We start from the raw sequence: 19,388 nt of genomic DNA, 5'->3' as shown, positions 1-19,388 counted from the left end.
CCAGGTTCCCTCAAGTTTAGTTTATACCATTCAAATTCCTTAGTGGAAATGGGATAAAGTAACCATGGACTTCGTGACTAGGTTACCCATGACCAGATAGAGACATGATGTAGTTTGGGTCATAGTCAATCGTTTAACCAAATCAACCCATTTTCTCCCAATTAGAATGGATTATACCTTAGTGAGGTTAGCCTAGTTGTACATCTGTGAGGTAGAGAGGCTACACGAAGTACCGACATCCATCATATCAGATAGAGATCCTCGATTCACTTCTTGCTTCTGAAAAACCCTCCTTGAATCTTTAGACATCAAACTAAACTTCAATACAACTTTTCCTCCTAAGACAGATGGTCAGTCAGAGCGAGTTATTCAGATCTTAGAATATATGCTCAGGTGTGTTATTATATATCTAAAGGGTAGTTGGGAGGACCATTTGCCTGTAGTGGAGTTTGCGTATAATAACAGTTTTTAGTCGATCATTCAAATGACTCCGTATGAAGTTTTGTATAGGCGCAAGTACAAGACTCCACTTTATTGGATAAAACTCAGTGAGGGTAAGATTATAGGTCCAAACTAGATCAGAGAAACCAAAGAGCAAGTTCAGTTAATTCAGAGTCGGTTCAGAGAAGCCTCAGATAGATAGAGATCCTACGTAAATCTGAAGCGTAAGGATATAAAGTTTGCAGTGGGGGACAAGGTATTCCTGAAAGTTTCCCAATGAAAGAAAGTGCTTCATTTTGGTCGCAAGGGAAATTTGACCCCGTGCTTTATAGGACCTTACGAGGTGTTAGAGAGGATTGAACTAGTGTCTTATTGATTAGCCTTACCACCAAAATTAGAGGACATCCACAATGTGTTCATGTGTCCATGCTTAAGAGATAGCGTTTAGATCCTTCTCACGTTACACCTTTAGAGTATATTCAAGTGAGCCAATACATGACCTCTGGGGAATAATCGATCAGAATCCTAACTATGGATGCAAAAAAAAAACTATGGAACAAGAGGATTTCCTTAGTAAAATTACTATAGATGAAGCATGCCATTAAGGAAGCGACTTGGGAAACTGATATAGACATGCAACTTCAGTTTCCTCACTTTTTTTATCAAGATAAATTTTGAGAATGAAATTTTAATTGGGATGGGAGAGTTATAACGCCTCGAATCCCATGTTAGTATTTTTGAGATAACTCGAGTGGGTTTGGATAAATCCATTAGCCTTGTAGAAAGTCTTGGGTTAGTGAGCTTTTGGTTTGGGCTTGGGTTTGGCCCAACATGTGATATAAGGCGATTTTTAAATTGGGATTAAAATCAAGAGGATCAAAAGAGCAATTATACTATTCAAGATTTAAAAAGTTAAAAATCATTAAGGTTTGGTGATATCATGTCTGATTTCTCTCTTTTTCTCAACTCTCTGTCATTTTCCTCTCATAAAAACTTCATTCTCTTCTCTTCCTCTTCTTCCTCAAACATAAGTAAAAAGGTAGAGACTTTATAGACATCCAAGAGTTCAAAGGGAAAGTTAAGGTAAGAACTATAACCGTCTCATCTCAAGATTCATTTCAAATCCCCATTTATAAGTTTTAGTGAAGTAAGCCAAATATGGGTTTAGTGGAGGTTTTAGAAACCTAAGTGATTTCAGCTCATTTAAGGAAGATTCAAACCTCTAGAAATATTTTAAATTCTCCCCTAAGCTTCCCAACAACGTTACTAACCCTTGTTTTGATTTCTTGTCTTGTAAGAGAAGTTGAATAAACCTCTCAAACCAAGGGAATGGAAAAGCTTGTGCTAGGGTGACTTGGTGGCATTTCCAGCATCTTAAAAACCAAAGGTAACTCACTTCTAACTCAAGTCTACCACATGTAGATCACTAGGTGAGTTTTGTTAGGTTGCATGAGTTATGAAGCATGTTTATGGTAGATTTCATCTTTTGATGTTTCCAGGATGTTTATGGAATCTTTATGACCCCTATATTCATACATAAGACCTTAATAATAGTTGAGACTCTCAGTAGGGTGTTTGGGGGGATAAAAAGTTAGCATTTTTGTGCTCCAAACATGGCATTTATAGGCATGAGTATCAGTACTGGAAGAACAATACCAATGCTATTGTTCAAACGTAAAATAACAAAGGGAATTGGGATAAAAATATCGATACTTCTTCAATGGGTATAAATACTGGGGGTAGGGTATCGATACTCGCAGGGTGGTATCGATACCAATAATCATTTAGGGGATATTAGTATACAATTTTGGTACTGATACTCATGGGAATATAGATACCAGTACTTATACCCTTAATAGGGGTATCGATTCTTAGGCATTTTTCAAAACATCGAAGCTAGAATTGATATCGATACTCAGGAAAGTATTGATACCACAAACCACGAGTATCGATACTCTATCCAGGGTATCGATAGCAATTCTTCTTCTCATGCTAAAATCAATCAGTAGTATCGATACCCAAATACCAGTATCGATACCCAGAGGTCAGTACCGATACTGAGGGGCTTATTACTGGTACCCACTGAATGTTTTTAGGAAAGAATCCCAAAATTTTGAAGGATAAAGATGGATCCTATAATACTAGAATACCATGAAATAAAACTAAAAGTGAGAACAGTGATTAAACTTAGAATAGTTAAAAACAATAACAGCTAGATAACATAAAACATGACTTGTTAGATACTCGAGACACTGTAAGAACACTCGGGTTACTTTAACAGAATACGACAGTCAGTTGGATATCCCAGTCAATGGCAAGGCACTAAACTGCAAGTTGGGCATAGATGCCCCAAGAATCGACTGAGTAAGTTGGTCGGGTGTACGTTTCCGATGCAGTTTTTGACCCCACCCCCAAATACTTGAGGGTATTTAGATAGGCTAGAGGGGTGTGTAAGCTTCAAGATATAGAACCATCAATCGCACCATGATGCCCGCCACAACATAGTAGATCAGAACTTTTCATGTCTTTATACTTCTGCCACTAGCTAGCGCATTTAGTGAATGCATGTAGTATAGTATAGTTATTAGTGAGACACTAAGCTCGTAAGCTCAGTGTTTAGAATGTGTTTTTGTGCGTAGGGTCTTAGGAGGTCGTTTGTGGGGGAGTTATCATCGCAGGATATTCTAATGTAGCAGTTCAGATCAGCCAAAGTATTCAAAGTATGTCTTGAGTCATTCTTAGAGGGCATTTATGGACCCTTATGTATCTAGTCATAAATCTTTTGATTTAAACTCAGTATTGTATTATTTGATATTTTGAGAGCTCCCCCGTATTTTCAAATGATATTATTATGTTTTATTTTATTTAGTATGGATGGATTTTATCAAATGCTTTACAACTAGCATATTTTAAGGAAATATTTTGGGTTAGCCATTTAAGTGATCCCGTGTGATATCATGATCTAGTGATCATCGGGTCGGACTGAATTAGGGTGTTATAGAAGCATTTTCCGGTCAAACGGAGGCCAAAATCGTGTTCAGGGGGTTGCGATGAAAAGTTTGGGCTTTATGAACCTTCTAATGTGACAGTCGATGACTATATATGCGATGACCGACGGGTTTGTTCATTAGGTTTCTAATAACAAGGTACTAAAATAAAAACTAAACACTGGCATATTTATAAAAAAAATGAAAGTTTAGGTATTAAAACGGATCAAAACCAATAGTTTAGGTACTAAATGCATAGTTTACCTTTTAATTTATTTTTATAAATTAGTTTTTTTAATTCATAAATTTTATTTTTAGTTAAATAATAATATTAAAGATTTTAAATTTAGTTTTATTTTTAGTTAATTTTTTTATAGAAAGCCGCTAGTTTTATTAAAAATAGAAAATATCCAGAACTGCAATGAAGATTTACAAGTATAACAGTAAAGGTAAACTAAATTATAATTAGGACATTTTCCTATAACCATTGACACAAAAGCTAGCCACCTAGATCACACAAGGACCCACAAAGGAAAAAGTTAAAAACCTAACCAAAATGCTCGAACAAAATAAACATACGAACTAATCTGACTGCATCTGCAAATGAACCACAAAAAGGGATGAAGTTATTGAAAGACCACTGATAAATTGCAAATCAGAGTCAAGCGACATGAGTAAACTACCATCAAACGCATAATGTGTATCTAAATCAATCTAAGGGTCCAAAGTAGGGAAGATCAACTTGATAACAAATAAGCGCCATCTTGATTAGTCGTGGCGATGTTAGTTCCAGCCTTGAGGGAAAAAAGATAAACAAAAATAACGTTCAAACAACCTAAAACTACGAAAAGACAAAGAAAAACTTGTCATAAAGGCATAGATAAATGTGCCAAAAAGGCAGAGATAAACTTGACACAAAAACATAATTATTCTTATTAAAAAAACTAAAAAAACAAAGAGAAAAGACAATCATCGATTGAAAACTAGTGTCGGCAGATAAACAAAATCAAAGAAAAAAAATTTGATTTGATATATAAAAATGACACAAATTGTAAAAGAAAAAAAGGCATACGGGAAGCTTTAAAGCGGCTAGGGTTTCATGTCTTGTCTAGTTTAATTTTAATTTTTATATTATATAAAAATATAGTTTTATGATTAATTTTTTATTTTTTATAACCACTAATATTTGATTTATTGATCGACTAATTCAGATCGACTATAGCAATCTGTATAGACAAGGGCGACCTTCTCAACACAGTCTGTTTCATTTGCAAACGCCAAGATTTGAACTCTGACCTTAGTTAAGTAAAATAGTGCTTCTCTCACTAGACTAACTAGTTGTTTGATTAATTAAATTTCATTATTGTTTAATCTAAAAATATATTTGAAATCTGTATTTTTTAATAAATAAGTAATTTTAAAATTTATCATAAAAAATATTATAAAAATGTTTAAAAATATATATGTAATTAAAATGTTTGATATTATTATAAAAAGTTTGAAAAATACTTTTGAGAAGTGTGTTAAAGAATATTATAAAAATATGGATTATAATTTAAAATATTTGATATTGTTGTAAAAAGTATTGATAGAACATTTAAAATATTTATTTTAGAGATAATTCAATGATATTTTAATAAGTTTATACTTAAAAAATGAAGAGTTGTAACACCTAAAACCTGTACAATTATACCTATACAGATTATAGATGTCACCTGAATTTCTCAAAATATTTTCCAATTCAAAACTGATTTAAAATTTTATTTTCTTAAAATTGTAACTGATAATATAAAAATATCATATCATACTAAACTATCACATACTATTTAAAACATATATTAGTATGTAATTATACTATCCATACTGAAATAGAGTAAAACAATTTAGTTTAGTTATTACAAACCAGTTCTAAAATAGTTTAACAGAGCAACTAGGACATTGATAAGTACATGCCACTAACTAAGTCAAAATCACATCATAGGATGTCTTACTGATATGAAAATATACTCCTCGATGCTTGATGTCGCTCGAACTCTTTGCTCTACTACTTCCTTTTTACCTACGTGTGAAAATCATCACACGCTAAGTATATACTTAGTGAGGCAATTTAAAACAATAAACAGTGCAATACAACTCATACATGAAATTCAATGTCAAAATCAAAATGCCATAAGAGCATGTTACATGCATGTCCAATATTTTACCATGATCAAAACAATATGATAATCGTACATTATAAAATATTTTCAATAAACCATAGCCCAATATGTAAACTTTGAGGACCCTGGGTACACGAGTCAATATAAATAAACATTGTAGTGTTAACCCGAATATGACACATAAGGTCATGTCCACCATCTGTACTAGGTATCCTTAAGTACAGTCCCGAATATGCAGCCTGCTGCTGGACTCTATGGCATGCCAACTATACCCTGTCCCTCAATAACTCACTTGGGTTTATAGTCTATTCCATTCATTCATGGTATCATATAACTATATATTTAACATTAGGGCAGTTCATACCCAAAATAACAATCATGGTAAAATATCACATTATTCATGATCAATACACTATTATTTCACGCCGTGACTTAGCAATGTCATATCGAAGTTATAAAAATGGCATAATATCATGTTGATATAAACAAGGTCGACTTATAGCAAGTCTTCCAGATGATGTATAAAACTTCTATGTACATGATGTATAAAACATCTATGTACAATGTTACGCATGTATTGCACTCACCTTGACACTTTATATATCCAAAAGATGTGCCTCACTACGATCCACAATAAACCCTTTTATATTTGACTTACTTCGATCACAAATCAATTAGGATCTGTAAAAATAACAAATCCATATGTTAGTACGTTAGTATTATACTACCATAAACACATTCCCAAAACAAAATCCACAATATACTTGAAACTCATTTTCTTCCAAAATACATAACACTTAATAATTCCTTTTTAACATTGGCACCAACTTTTCCAATTTACACAATATGGTCCTTCACCATTTTATCACTTAGAATCTTAATACCAAAATTCCAGCATTGAAATTGTTACCATTCAAATGCTTTTACAAATACATAATTACATTTAAGTACCCTAACTATGCGAATATTGCACTTAAATCCCCAATCTCTTCAAACTTTCAAAATGGTCATATTTCACATCTAAACACTCATTTCAATTCCAAAACAGTAGTTTTTAGCATAGTACATCAACTATTAAACAATTATAAAACCATTCACAACTTTTCCAAAATTACCGAATCGGTCTCCCAACTTTTCAAAAATTACAAAGTGGTCCCTAAATTTTTATAAGGCTTGTAGAATACTTTCTACATCATCCAGTCCTTATATAATTTTCCATAATTTTTCTCACTCAACTAACCCATGGCCGAATACTTTAAACTTAGAAACTAAGTTTTCATGATTTTGCTCAATTTTGATTCAATTCAAGCATGAAATCAACTTCCAATCAACCTTACAACATCTTTAAAATCAAATCCCTAATCAACTCTCATTAAAACACCAAGTTCTATAATTTCTTCATTTGACCGAAATTTATAGAATCATATCTAGGAAGTTTGAACATGTTTTAAGCACAAATCAAGCTTGAAAATGAATCTACAACCTCAAAAACATCAATATTCATCATCAATTTCATGAACCCTATCATGAAAATAAACCCTAAGATTTGAGATCTTTGAAATTAAGCAAGTTGAGCAAGCATAATTGGTACCAAAAGATAGCGTTTTTCTACTAGATCACTTTCCTATTTCACAACATATCTTGAATTCCATAGGAAATGGATTAAAATGGGAAACAAATATTTTCCCCTTACCTTGGTATAGCTCACGGCAATGGAGAAGATGAAGAACAACTTTGGCATGAATTTTAGATATTTTCCATGCTAAATTTGCCTTTAATGAATATTAAATTCATTAAACTAGGAAAATACCAATTTACCCTTAATGAAACTTTATAATTACCATTAAACCAAGACACCTAACCTTATCATATTCCAAACCAAGACACCTAACCCTTATCATCTTCCAAAAGTCAAAGATGAACCAATAAGATCTTAGTGTACCGATTTTCCCTTGTCTTTTTCAAAAATTACAATATTGCCACTTTAATTCAACGGTCCAAATTAAACATGAAATTAAACCCTTAAATCTAAGAATTTATATTATTTTCCAACATTTACAAATGTGAAAAATAATATTTTCGGTCTAATGTATCATCCTTCAGATTTTCCTTAATTTTTTATTCGATTCAATTTACCGAATTTCTCCTCAACTTCCTTGCTCTATAACTTTTATTACACATCTCGGATTAAAATTTTGATTCCCACAGAAGCGTTATTCTTGAGATAAACTATTTATCTACGATGCCAAAATGTAACTTTTTAAAATTATCATTTTGGTCTCTAAACTTTTCCAAAGTTTATATTTTAGTCACCAAACTTTCAAAAAAATTATTTTGGTCACTATCTAAATTTTGGGTATTACAAGATGTTTATTTTTTTTATTTTTTATTTTTAAAAAGTAGTTTAAAATTCTTTTTTATTTCAAAAATTATTTTATAAGCTTGCTTATTATAATTGAAGTTTTGAGTTAGAGATTTATTTAAGCTTCTCTTTATTAGTTTAAATAGGACCATAGCAAGTAGCTTGATTTCTCCCTCTATGTGTGTGTTTCAGATCCGAATGAGGCTTTTACCCGAAGGAATTTTCTTTTTTAAGCTTCAGAAATTTTGTTAACCGTTAAATACCATATTGATACTAAGCTGATCTCTTCACTGGATTCTCAGATCTGAAACCCTCAACTATGTTTCTTATGAAATACCAATTTTACTCTGTAAGCTTCTCCTTTATATACATAGATTTGAATCTTTTTGTTATTGCATTTAGAAATCTCTTTTATTTACATATCTAAACTTTCAGATCTATTTTGTTCAAAAGTTTTTTTTCTAACGTTCAGCTTTCTTGTTGAGGTACCGTTTATGCTCTCTCTGATTCCATTTTTTTTAGAAAATAAACAATTTCAGTAGTTTATTTTTAATTCATATCAGATTGAATTTTATTTTTAGATCTGAACAGAGTAAAATCAATATTATTCTTTTTTATTGCCTTTTAACACTAGACTTTTAGTAATAAAAATAAAAATAGTATTATATAAATTAAAATCCTATTAAGTAACCAATTAGGCTTCTTAGTACCCTCAATTCTCTATCGTTTTATTGGTGCAACTTCTTTATGCTTCGATCTTCTTTTTCATAGTTCCTCATAGCTTCGGCTATAGATGATTACTTGAGGTCATGTCCTTCTTTTAGATCCCATAGGGCGTATAGGGGGTGGGCCCTACAGAGTGGTGTCAAGGAGACTAGACTTAGAGTTTGTATGTTGAATGTAGGCACATTAAATGCTAGGCTGCTGGAGCTGACCGACGTACTAAGTAACAGGAAAATAGATTTTGCATGTATTCAAGAGACTAGGTGGAAAGGGGCTCGCGCCAGAGAGTGTAACGGGTACAAGTTGTGGTATTTAGGCATAGATAACGTTAGAAATGGGGTGGGTATCTTGGTATCCTCTAGGCTCGGAAAATGTAGTTGAAGTTTGTAGATACAGTGATAGATCATGATGATTAAGGTTATTTTAGAAGCGGAAGTGGTGAATGTCTTTTCAGTGTAAGCCCCACACGTAGGCCTAGGGAGGGGGAGAAACATTGCTTATGGGATTCGTTAGATGATGTACTTAGGAGCATTCCGGAGGACCAAAGAGTTTTCATAGGAGGAGATTTCAATGGCCTTATAGGTAGTGCAATCGACAGGTATGACAGTGTTCATAGGGGTTTCGGTTTTGGTAGTAGGAACGAGGAGGGGCGCACGTTGCTTGATTTTGCTACTGCACACGATATGGTGGTCACTAACTCCTTCTTTAACAAGAGAGATGTGAACTTGATTACGTTCCATAGCGGGGGACAATGTACCCAAATCGACTACATCCTTGTTTGAAATCGGGATCGATGGGCTTGCATTGACTGTAAGGTGTTCCCTAAAAAGGCATGTGCATTACAACACAGATTGTTGGTTTTGGTGTTCTGCGTACGCCACGGGCAAAGCACTCATAGGAGGGCTAAACTAGGTAAACCTAGGATCCTTTGGAAGAACTTACATGGAGTGACAGCTGATGACTTTAGGAGTAAGGTTTTGTCTCATACAGGTTTTGGAACTACAAACTCAAATAATGCATATATGTTATGGAAAAATATGGCAAATTCCATCAGAGAGGTGGGAAAAAACACCCTTGGGTTGTCGACATGGAAGGTCAAGAAACATAAAGAATCGTGGTGGTGGAATGAAGAAGTCCAAACTAAGGTAAAGACAAAAGAAACTTGCTTCAAGAAGTTTCTACAATGCAATGACGACGAGGAAAGATCGAGAGCTAAACATAGATACAAGGAGGCAAAGCGGGAAGCCAAGAAAACAATGGCTAAAGCAAAGGATAAGGCATACGAGGAAATGTACAAGAGATTAGACACCAAGGAAGGACAAAACGATATCTTCAGGCTTGCAAAATCCAGGGAGAATAAGAAAAAGGATCTAGGCAGCATTAGGTTTATTAAGGACAAAAATGGTGTTCTTTTAGTGAAAGATCATGATACTAAGAGGGTTTGGGGTAGTTACTTCTTCGGATTATTTAATGATGATGCCTCTCCCTGTAGAGATAGTACCGTTGATGGATCAGCCGACCATCATACTACGGCCAATGACTGCCCTACAAGTAGGATTGGGATTGAGGAAGTCAAAATGGCTCTTAGAAAGATGGGGAGGACAAAGCTGTCGGTCCATATCAAATTCCTATCACTGTGTGGTTGGCCCTAGGAGAAGATGGAATTAAGTGGTTGACCAACATCTTTAATATTATTTTAGAGACCGCCAAGATGCCAGAGGATTGGAGAGAGACTACGGTGATACCAATCTATAAGAATAAAGGAGATCCCCAACGTTGTGGTAACTATAGAGGTATTAAACTACTCAGTCATACCATGAAGCTATGGGAAAGGGTGATAGAGGCTAGGCTGAGACTGATTACTAGGGTTTCGAAAAACCAATTTGGCTTTATGCCAGGCAGGTCTACTACGGAGGTGATTCATCTACTTCGACGGCTTATGGAGAAATATATGGAAAAAAATATAGATCTTCACATGGCGTTCATTGATCTTGAGAAGGCGTATGACAGCGTTCCCCGCGATATGATCTGGAAGACCTTGGAAACGAGACGGATCCCAACTACTTATATCCGGGTGATTCATGATATGTACTATAGATCTTCTACACACGTCAGGACTACAGTTGGCGACACCGAGACTTTCCCGGTGGAAATCGGACTCCACCAAGGGTCGGCTCTTAGCCCTTACATCTTCGCCTTGATTATGGATGACGTCTATTGTGTGACTCCAGACGGTGTTCTATGGTGTATATTTTTCGCTGACGACATTGTCCTAGTTGCTGAAACAAAAACTGAGCTGAATGGTAGACTGGCTACCTGGAAGACTGCCTTGGAAGAAAAAGGTCTAAGGATCAATATTCAAAAGACAGAGTATTTATGTTCAAACTTCAGTGGGAACCAAAATGATGAAGATGTAGAAGTATGCATCGAAGGACACGTTTTCCCTTCAAAGGATTGTTTCAAGTATCTAGGGTCTATGATACATAAAGATGGGGGTGTAGATGATGACGTTACACACCGTATAAAGGCGGGATGGCTAAAGTGGAGGGCTGCAACTGGAGTTTTGTGTGACAAGAAGATGCCTCTAAAACTTAAGGTAAAATTTTATAGAATGGCAATAAGATCAGCGCTGCTGTATGGATCAGAATGTTGGGCAATCAAGAAGGATCACTTAAGGAGGATAGAGGCCGTAGAAATGAGAATGCTTCGATAGGCATGTGGTAGGACTCTGTGGGACATGACACCAAACTCTGCAATTAGGAGGTCTTTGGGGGTGGTGCCTGTATCTGAAAAATTGAGGGAGGGAAGACTACGGTTGTTTGGGCATGTTCTTAGGCGACAACTGTCGGATGCGGTCAAGAGGGTAGAGTCGATAACAGTCGACGGTGCCAGAAGGAGAGGACGACCAAGGAGGAAGTGGGTAGACTGCTTGAGATCTGATTTGAAGGATTTAGCCCTTACCGAGGACATGACCACCGATAGGAAAGTATGGAGACTTAAGACCAGGGTAGCTGAGTAGTGTGGGCATCTCAGTCTTCTTTTTTTAATGCCTTAGTAGTAATTTCAATGAATTCTACTTTTTATATGTTTCTGTCATTGGAATTTATGTAGGCTTAGAATTAGGGTGGCGGAGTAGTGTTACCTTAGTTTAGGTTTTAACCATTTTAACTTTATTCCTTATCACAGCTTGTTATCGCTGACTTCTGTTTATCCTTCTCTTCATGTTTCCTCTTTTAAATTTAGCCGGGACTTACGTTTCTGTCTATAAGCAGAGATTTTCATGCAGAGATTTATTTGCAGGGATTACTTCAAATTACAGATGCGCATATGAAGACATCATATGAAAATTGTTCAGCTATTTCAACTATGTATTTATTGACTTATTTATCCATGCATTGTATTTTATCTTTATTTTTAATTTTCTTACTGCCGGAGGTCTTCCACAGAAGCTGCTCTCAACCTGACGTTGGGGGCAGCCTACTACCCCCACCTCCCCCTTACCCCATTGCATATGGGAATATGATTTTGTTGTTGTTGTTGTTGTTTTATTAGTTTAAACAAACTTTCCTAATTATATTTTATGTACATATATATTTTTCATATTTATATTCATTTTCATAACAATATAAGTACGATTTATGATATTATGTATTAAGTGTCAATTACAATTATAAAATATATTTATAATTTATTTTTTTAAAAATAAAGATAAAGTATTGATAAAAATATAAAAGAATAAGAATTTGATAAAAAGACATTATAAAAACAATTACGATCGAAAGATAAAACTGAAATAAAAATAAAAATTAGGATTCAAATTGAAATTAACTTGAATTTAATCTCCTTTAAATAAAATCTAAATCTTAAATTTATAAATTAATATGAATAAAAATCTCAAATTTAAATTAATAAACAATATGATTGGAAAAAATTTATTTTTCAAAGTCCATAATTGAAAGGATGATTATTATCCTTAGAGATTTCAAGTTCGAACACATCATTTATAAGAATTGTTGAACGTTCGTTATCAAATAGTTAAGAATCTTTCAAATAAATATTACCTTGTATCACCCCATACTAATAAAAAACAATGCGACTAAGAAAAGGTAAATGAGTGGCAGGTTGGAACATTGTCAATTGATGACCAAAACAATTCATATGTAGGTAATATTCTAACACAAGCATTTGGCATCTTTCCCCACACATTCAGATGCCATGTTGTGGTCATTTAAAAGCTGTCTCAGACACAACACATGAGCATTGGTAAAAGTGTTTTTGGTTGAGAAAATTGCTCCACAACCTGCCAACACTTTCCAACTTCTGCAATGATAATATCAATGTCTAACCTAATTACATTACCAGATAAAAAAACACAATGAAAAAACTGTTTTTAGGGTTAACATTTTGAATAATTTGGATACCATCTTCCAAGCTAGAAATGTATTTGATCCAATGTTACAAGTAATCACTTCCTGAAATTACAAACAACAATTTTATCGGTATTCATCAAATCCGAAGACGACTTCCTAGACCATGGTTGCACGAAAATATCATGCAAGTCATTAAGGAGAATACTAAGAAAGAATCAACAGATTTTTAGAAAGCAATAGTTCAAAATCACACCTTAGCAAACAGCTAGGATGATAAGGATGTCTGATGTCCAGTTCAATAAGAACAAAATGGAGCCACATCAAATTAATTGAAAGAATAACCTCAGCTCTGCACCCCTTGAGTTCTCCTTATCCAGTCTAGGATATCGGAGCAATCTTCGCGGTGGACAAAATGCCTTCATATTTTGTTAGAAAAATGGAAATGAATAACCCTTTTAGCCAATTCGTAAGTCACAGATACGAGACAAAATATAAAAATCTGAGCGCGTATGCTCATGTCCCTTCTATACTAACCACAAGCATGTAAATGGACACGCTCAACTTACTGAGTTGAACAATACCTGTTCTTAGCACGATAAGCCTTTAGATCAAAAGCTTCTTGCTTGCTCGACATGTCTTTTTTCATTTGGAGTGATTCAGGCACATATAGAGTCTCGCTTTGGACATGGTACGAATCCTGAATGAAGTTAAGCACCTTATCCTGAAACATTTGACCTTAGGAATTTAGAAAAAGGGTTCCAAAAGGTTTTCAATTAAAACATTCAAGCATGCGATTTGGTCCTCAGCATCTGGCAACCATAAAGTCGTATAAATTCCGAACCAAAAATAGAACAGGAGATGTTTGTACATCACTTGGCTTGACTATGCTAAGTATTAGTTCAATGGCATGGTTGCTGAAGCAGGTCCTAGAGGTTGCAGATTTGAGGACCTATGCACGTAATATTCTCTTTAGATTAGTTACGTAGACAAGTGTATGGGAAAAAAACTATGCACGAGGATTTAACCATCCTCGATAATTGTTAGAAAGTACTAACTTGTTAAGAAAAAAAAACCTAGGAGTGAGATACCAGTGGTCTAGAAGCATTGAGCCAGTAATAAATATGCTCAATTCGGAACCATGTCAGTGTCTTTTGGCGAAATTCCTGCAAAACAAAAGGGTAAATGACCTCGTATCTGCAGGATACAAATTTCTACTTGATGAGCTCAGATTTCAAAATTCATCATACAGTTCTTATGTAATATGAAAAGACGAAAGGAATTACTGTTTAATGTATGAAAAGATAAAAATAATTAGTTTTACCTAATATAATGCTGTAAAAACGTAATAGTAGAAAAAACAAATAGTAGGATATGACAGAAACAAATTCAGATTTGTAATGCAAAATGAATAATTGTTGCAACTAAAGTCAAATGTAATACCTAGAAGCTTTCTGAAATTCAGCTAAAAAATAATAAGTCTCTAGTGGAACTCATGCCCCCTTGTTCCCTACAATGCAGTAGGTATTCCACTGCCTGAAATCATTTGGTAGAAAAAACCGAAGAAAAAAATGAGCCTTGCCATTTGTTACCATACTTTCGGAAAAGCAAAACGAACTGTTAAAGAAGAGAGAAGTTTTCACGCAAAAACAAAAGGTGAAACTAAATAAGATGACTGATTTGTGTATTCCAGCAAAAGAAGAAAAAAGAACATGTGGCAGCTGCAAGAATAATTTAAGGATCTTTTATCCAATTCAGAAATCATATGTGCATAATCATTTTAAAAATCGACATTCATATGTGCAAAACTGCAAGATACAGCAATATTACAAACTATGCAGCTCAATACTTGAGATATAAATGTGAGACACAGTAGGAAGTATGTAGAAGAAACTGTTGAATGGTTAATTAGACGCGTTTTTCTTGTCCAGAATCCAGGCTGCTAGTTGAACATATCAGGTTTCAACTTCAATTGTGTTTTTTTGCACCAATTTTCATTTAATTCAAAAAGCTTATTCTGCAGCTGAAGAAATGAAAAGGTGCAATTGTTTGCAGATCATAAAATAAATTATAATGTAAAGGGGGTGGGGGATAAGAAAGCATATATAAATTATACCCGTCTATAACCAATTGCTCGAGTTGCAGAGTTTGAATTTGGAAGAATACGTGTATCTAGAGGCCACCTAGCCTCAGACAAAATACCATCTGGTTCTATAAATGAAGCAAAGGAACTTGAATGAATACCACTGAAGAGTTTTTTATTTAAGCAAAGGAAGAAATTTACAACATGCAGACACAGCAACAGCTAAATGCGATTCACATGACTTTCAGATTGAAAAACTAATAAATCTGGCCAATTGTTGTAACTTTGATCAATTAAGAACTTCTATTCAAAGAACAAACACCACAGCTGCTGAAAACGTATGACGTATTACACAGGAATACGAGATTTGAAAATTGTAAAAATATAGACCAGAACAACATGAGCTACATGAGAGCATATTTTCACACCGCAGATCAATCAGCCTATAGAGATCAAGTCTGGGGATTGAAAGGAAAAAACAAATGAATTCATAGTCCAAATCCTTCACTTTATCTTGCTTGAGCCCACCAGAAGAAGACTTTAAGTCACAACACTCACTTGGTTCATTTTGATGTTTGAAAGAATCATACGGGACATGAAAAGCAGAAGGGGGTGACCCACTAGACAGTCAAGCCAAAAGAAACCAGACAAATTAAGATAATTCTCAAGAAACAAGAGCTCCATGTTGTGTGAGTCTGTCTGGTGACATAGATGGAGAAAAGATGATCCAATTATTTATGTACGTTAAAACAACTCAACAGCCATACCCTGATTATCTCAAGACTACGCCTTAACCGATACCAATCATTGGCAGCCAAAGACTGGGCCTTTGGATCACCTGCGTCAACCACAAACTGTACAGCAGCATCCCAGTCTCCGTCCCTCTCAAAATCAGCAAGCTCAGAATATACTTTAGCTGCAAGTTCTCGAGAGGCCTTTGGAACATCTGGTTTTCCATATATATACCTAACATTATAAAAAAAATAAAGGAAAATAGCAAATATCTCCAGATAGGTTGTTTTAAAGCACAAATTCAACTACAAATGAAGTACCAATTATAAAAATTTTGCAACAGCATATCATACTGATGCTTCCCCAGGTATTATAATAAGAAACACAGTTGACAGAGAAGAGAGAGAAACAGATAAAAATCAGGGAGAAGAAAAATCAACATGCAAATGCAGACTGCTATGGGATAAATCAAAGCTCACCTATAGAAAAGGATATGTGGAAACATACCATCACAAATATAATCCAGTCCCACCAGTAACAATGGGAACACGACCTCCATGAAGAATATCTCTTGTCGCTTGCCTAGCATCCTCAAAAAATTGTCCTACAGAATAGTCTGCATTGGAATAACAATATAATTCTTTTATCAGTCAAGTAAATCAGAAACACAGTTCCAAAAGGTCACCTGAAAACAAAGAGAATGTCATGATACCCTTATTGGCATTAACAAGGATCACTAGCAAGTGGCAGCTTACCTTCAGATGGGTGCAAAATGTCTATCAGATGATGTGCCACTTTCTGCAAGGAGATTTGGAAATCATAAATCCTTTCCTTTAAATGCATCAAAGTTTTGAGGAACGATTGACTGGTAGAGCCCACAAGAATTTAAAATATTTTCATACTAGGCAAACAAGACATGAGCTGAATGAGAATTAACTTGTAAACAATACAAGTAGTTTCAGGATAACTCCGGAAGAAAAGAAAAAAAAAAAAAAAACCCAAAGCCTCCTTATATTAAGAGATAAAAAATCATTACTTTAACTGAAATGGGTAACCTAAGACTGGATACATATTACACACTTCACCGGAAAAAAACATATATGTATTAAATCTAAAAGTGTCATAACTAGCGCATTGAGTAATTAAATATAAAAAGGAACAGAAATATAGCAAAATGCGACAGCTTCAAAGAACACTACAAACAGACTCAATCCTACACAGTAATTAACACTCATGGGAATGAAAATTCTTTATAAATTGACAAATAAATATATTGAACTAGAAACAAAACATCATCTCCTTTCAATGTATCAACCAAGAAATGGAAATCCCAGTAAAATATTGCCAAACATGTAATAATCAACCACAATTAGACACCTTTCTATCAGATGGAGAAAGCTTTGCAGATCCAACATCAAGACCCTTATAAACCTGCAATCAAACAACATTAAATGGTACACTTAAAGAGAAAACATGAAATATTTAAGAAACAACTCCTCCCAAAAAAAAATCCCAGCAACCAAATAAAACACAACAAAAACCAAAATCAAACTGCACTAAAACAAAAACCCAAAATTAATTTTCCATTAAAAAAAGGGTATTGTTTAATGAATGAAGTGACCTGAACAGAGTCAGCACTGATGATTTCACCATCGAGACGCTTAGCAAGTTCCAAAGCAAGCCTGCTTTTGCCTGCCCCAGTTGGCCCTGATATTACAATCACTTTCTGTTTCTTCGTGTTTACTGGAACAGAAGTTCAGCTTGTAACTAAGGTTTTTCGACTCTTGCAAAGTAAAGGGAAAATGGGTTTTTGAGGCAACCGAATGCTGCGAAGGTTGTAAATTCCACTAGGGATCATCTCTCAAAATTAAAGTGTTGTGAAAAGATTCAACTTTTGGGTGTTAAAGGCATTTTAGGTTTAGGTGCTACATACGGCTTTGGTACGAGATTGGATTATAGTACCTCATTCCACCAATAAACTGATGGTCAATCTGAGAGAGTAATTCAGATTCTGGAGGATATGTTACAGGGTTGTGTAATTGATTTTCATGGTAGCTGGGAGAACTTTTTGTCTTTGGCTGAATTCGTTTATAATAACAGTTACCAGACCAGTATTCGTATGGCACCCTATGAAGCACTCTATGGGCGTAGGTGTTGCACCCCGATTTGTTGGACTGAGTTACGTGATAGGAAGACTTTGGGACCTGAGTTAGTGCGGGAGACGGAAGACACAGTCAGATTGATCTGTGACCGTCTGAAAGAGGCATTTGATAGGCAGAAGTCTTATGCAGATCAGAGAAGGAAAGATATACAATTTAAGGTTGGTGATCAGGTCTTTTTAAAAGTTTCACCCTAAAAGAAAATATTGAGATTCGGGCGTAAGGATAAAAAGATTCTATGGAAACTGAGAAGATATTGTTTTGTTTTTTATAGTTTTTATTTTTTTTCCTTTTTATTTTACAATTAATTAGTTAATGAAATGTGAGGGTGTGTTTGAATGTTTCATATAATTATTTAATAATTATAATAAATTTTGATTTATTGAATATGTTTATAGATATAATAAAATATAAATATTTTTTCCTCTTCTCATTCACGCACTTAAGTAGACGAGTCTCGGTTGGTTTAGTGGGAATGTAAGATTATCGTATTTGGTTAAAAGAATAAAAGATTATTGGAATGTATATTTGACCAAATTGTCCTTATTATATATTTGTTTTTTTAACAAGTTGGAAAATATTTATATATTTTCTTTAAAATTTTAAATTCATAAAATTTATGTAATTTTTTTTACAAAATTGAAAATATAAAAAGGTTTAATGAAAGTGTAAAATTTTTTATTTTAACCCCTGAACTTTATATAAAATTTTAATTATAGACTTTTTTTGTAAATCTAAAATAGTTTAAGGATAAATTTGTAATTTAACCTTCCTAGTATTTTTATTATTCAATGACAGAATAATGATATTTTTGAAAGAAAAAAAATTAAGGGCATTTTAGTCCAAAATGCTGGTAATCCAACAAAACCTAAGAAAATGGAGGTAATGACATTCCGTGTAAAATACCCTAAAAATCCACTATTGGTAATGTAAGATTACCGAGAATGACATTCTCGGCCAACCAAACGGGGGAATGTGGATTCCATTCCCATGGGAATCTCACATTCCCTCAACCAAACACACCTGATGGTGCATTTGGTTCACGGAATGTAAGATTACCAATGGGAATAAAAGATTACAATGGAATAAGATTACTGGGAATGTTGTATTTTGTGTTTGGTTGATTTAACAGGAATGTAATATTACCATGTTTGGTTAAAGGAATAAAATATTATTGGAATGTATATTTGACCAAATTGTCTTTATTATATATTTGTTTTTTTAACAAGTTGGAAAATATTAATATATTTTCTTTAAAAATTTAAATTCATAAAATTCATATATTTTTTTTACAAAATTGAAAATATGAAAAGGTTTAATGAAAGTGTAAAATTTTTTATTTTAACCCCTGAACTTCATATAAAATTTTAATTAT

General features: G+C 34.0%; 1 protein-coding gene across 1 annotated transcript; it reads right to left on the bottom strand.

Annotated features, from left to right (window-relative positions):
• Window positions 1-13,200: 13,200 nt before the first annotated feature.
• On the bottom strand, window positions 13,201-17,756 carry LOC120143913 (tRNA dimethylallyltransferase 9). The gene is given in 13 exon segments (XM_039158112.1): window positions 13,201-13,458; window positions 13,624-13,763; window positions 14,131-14,189; window positions 14,192-14,205; window positions 14,483-14,518; window positions 14,520-14,575; window positions 15,156-15,250; window positions 15,531-15,747; window positions 15,890-16,088; window positions 16,362-16,470; window positions 16,610-16,652; window positions 17,232-17,285; window positions 17,476-17,756. Coding segments are annotated over 13 exon segments (1,332 nt in total). The 5' UTR covers window positions 17,713-17,756; the 3' UTR covers window positions 13,201-13,385.
• Window positions 17,757-19,388: the final 1,632 nt, after the last annotated feature.

Source organism: Hibiscus syriacus, unplaced genomic scaffold (genome assembly GCF_006381635.1).
Source record: "Hibiscus syriacus cultivar Baekdansim isolate YM2019G1 unplaced genomic scaffold, ASM638163v2 tig00110865_pilon, whole genome shotgun sequence".
Taxonomy (NCBI): Eukaryota; Viridiplantae; Streptophyta; class Magnoliopsida; order Malvales; family Malvaceae; genus Hibiscus; species Hibiscus syriacus.
The sequence above is the reverse complement of the archived record's forward strand: the minus strand, read 5'-3'. Positions and strand labels throughout refer to the sequence as shown.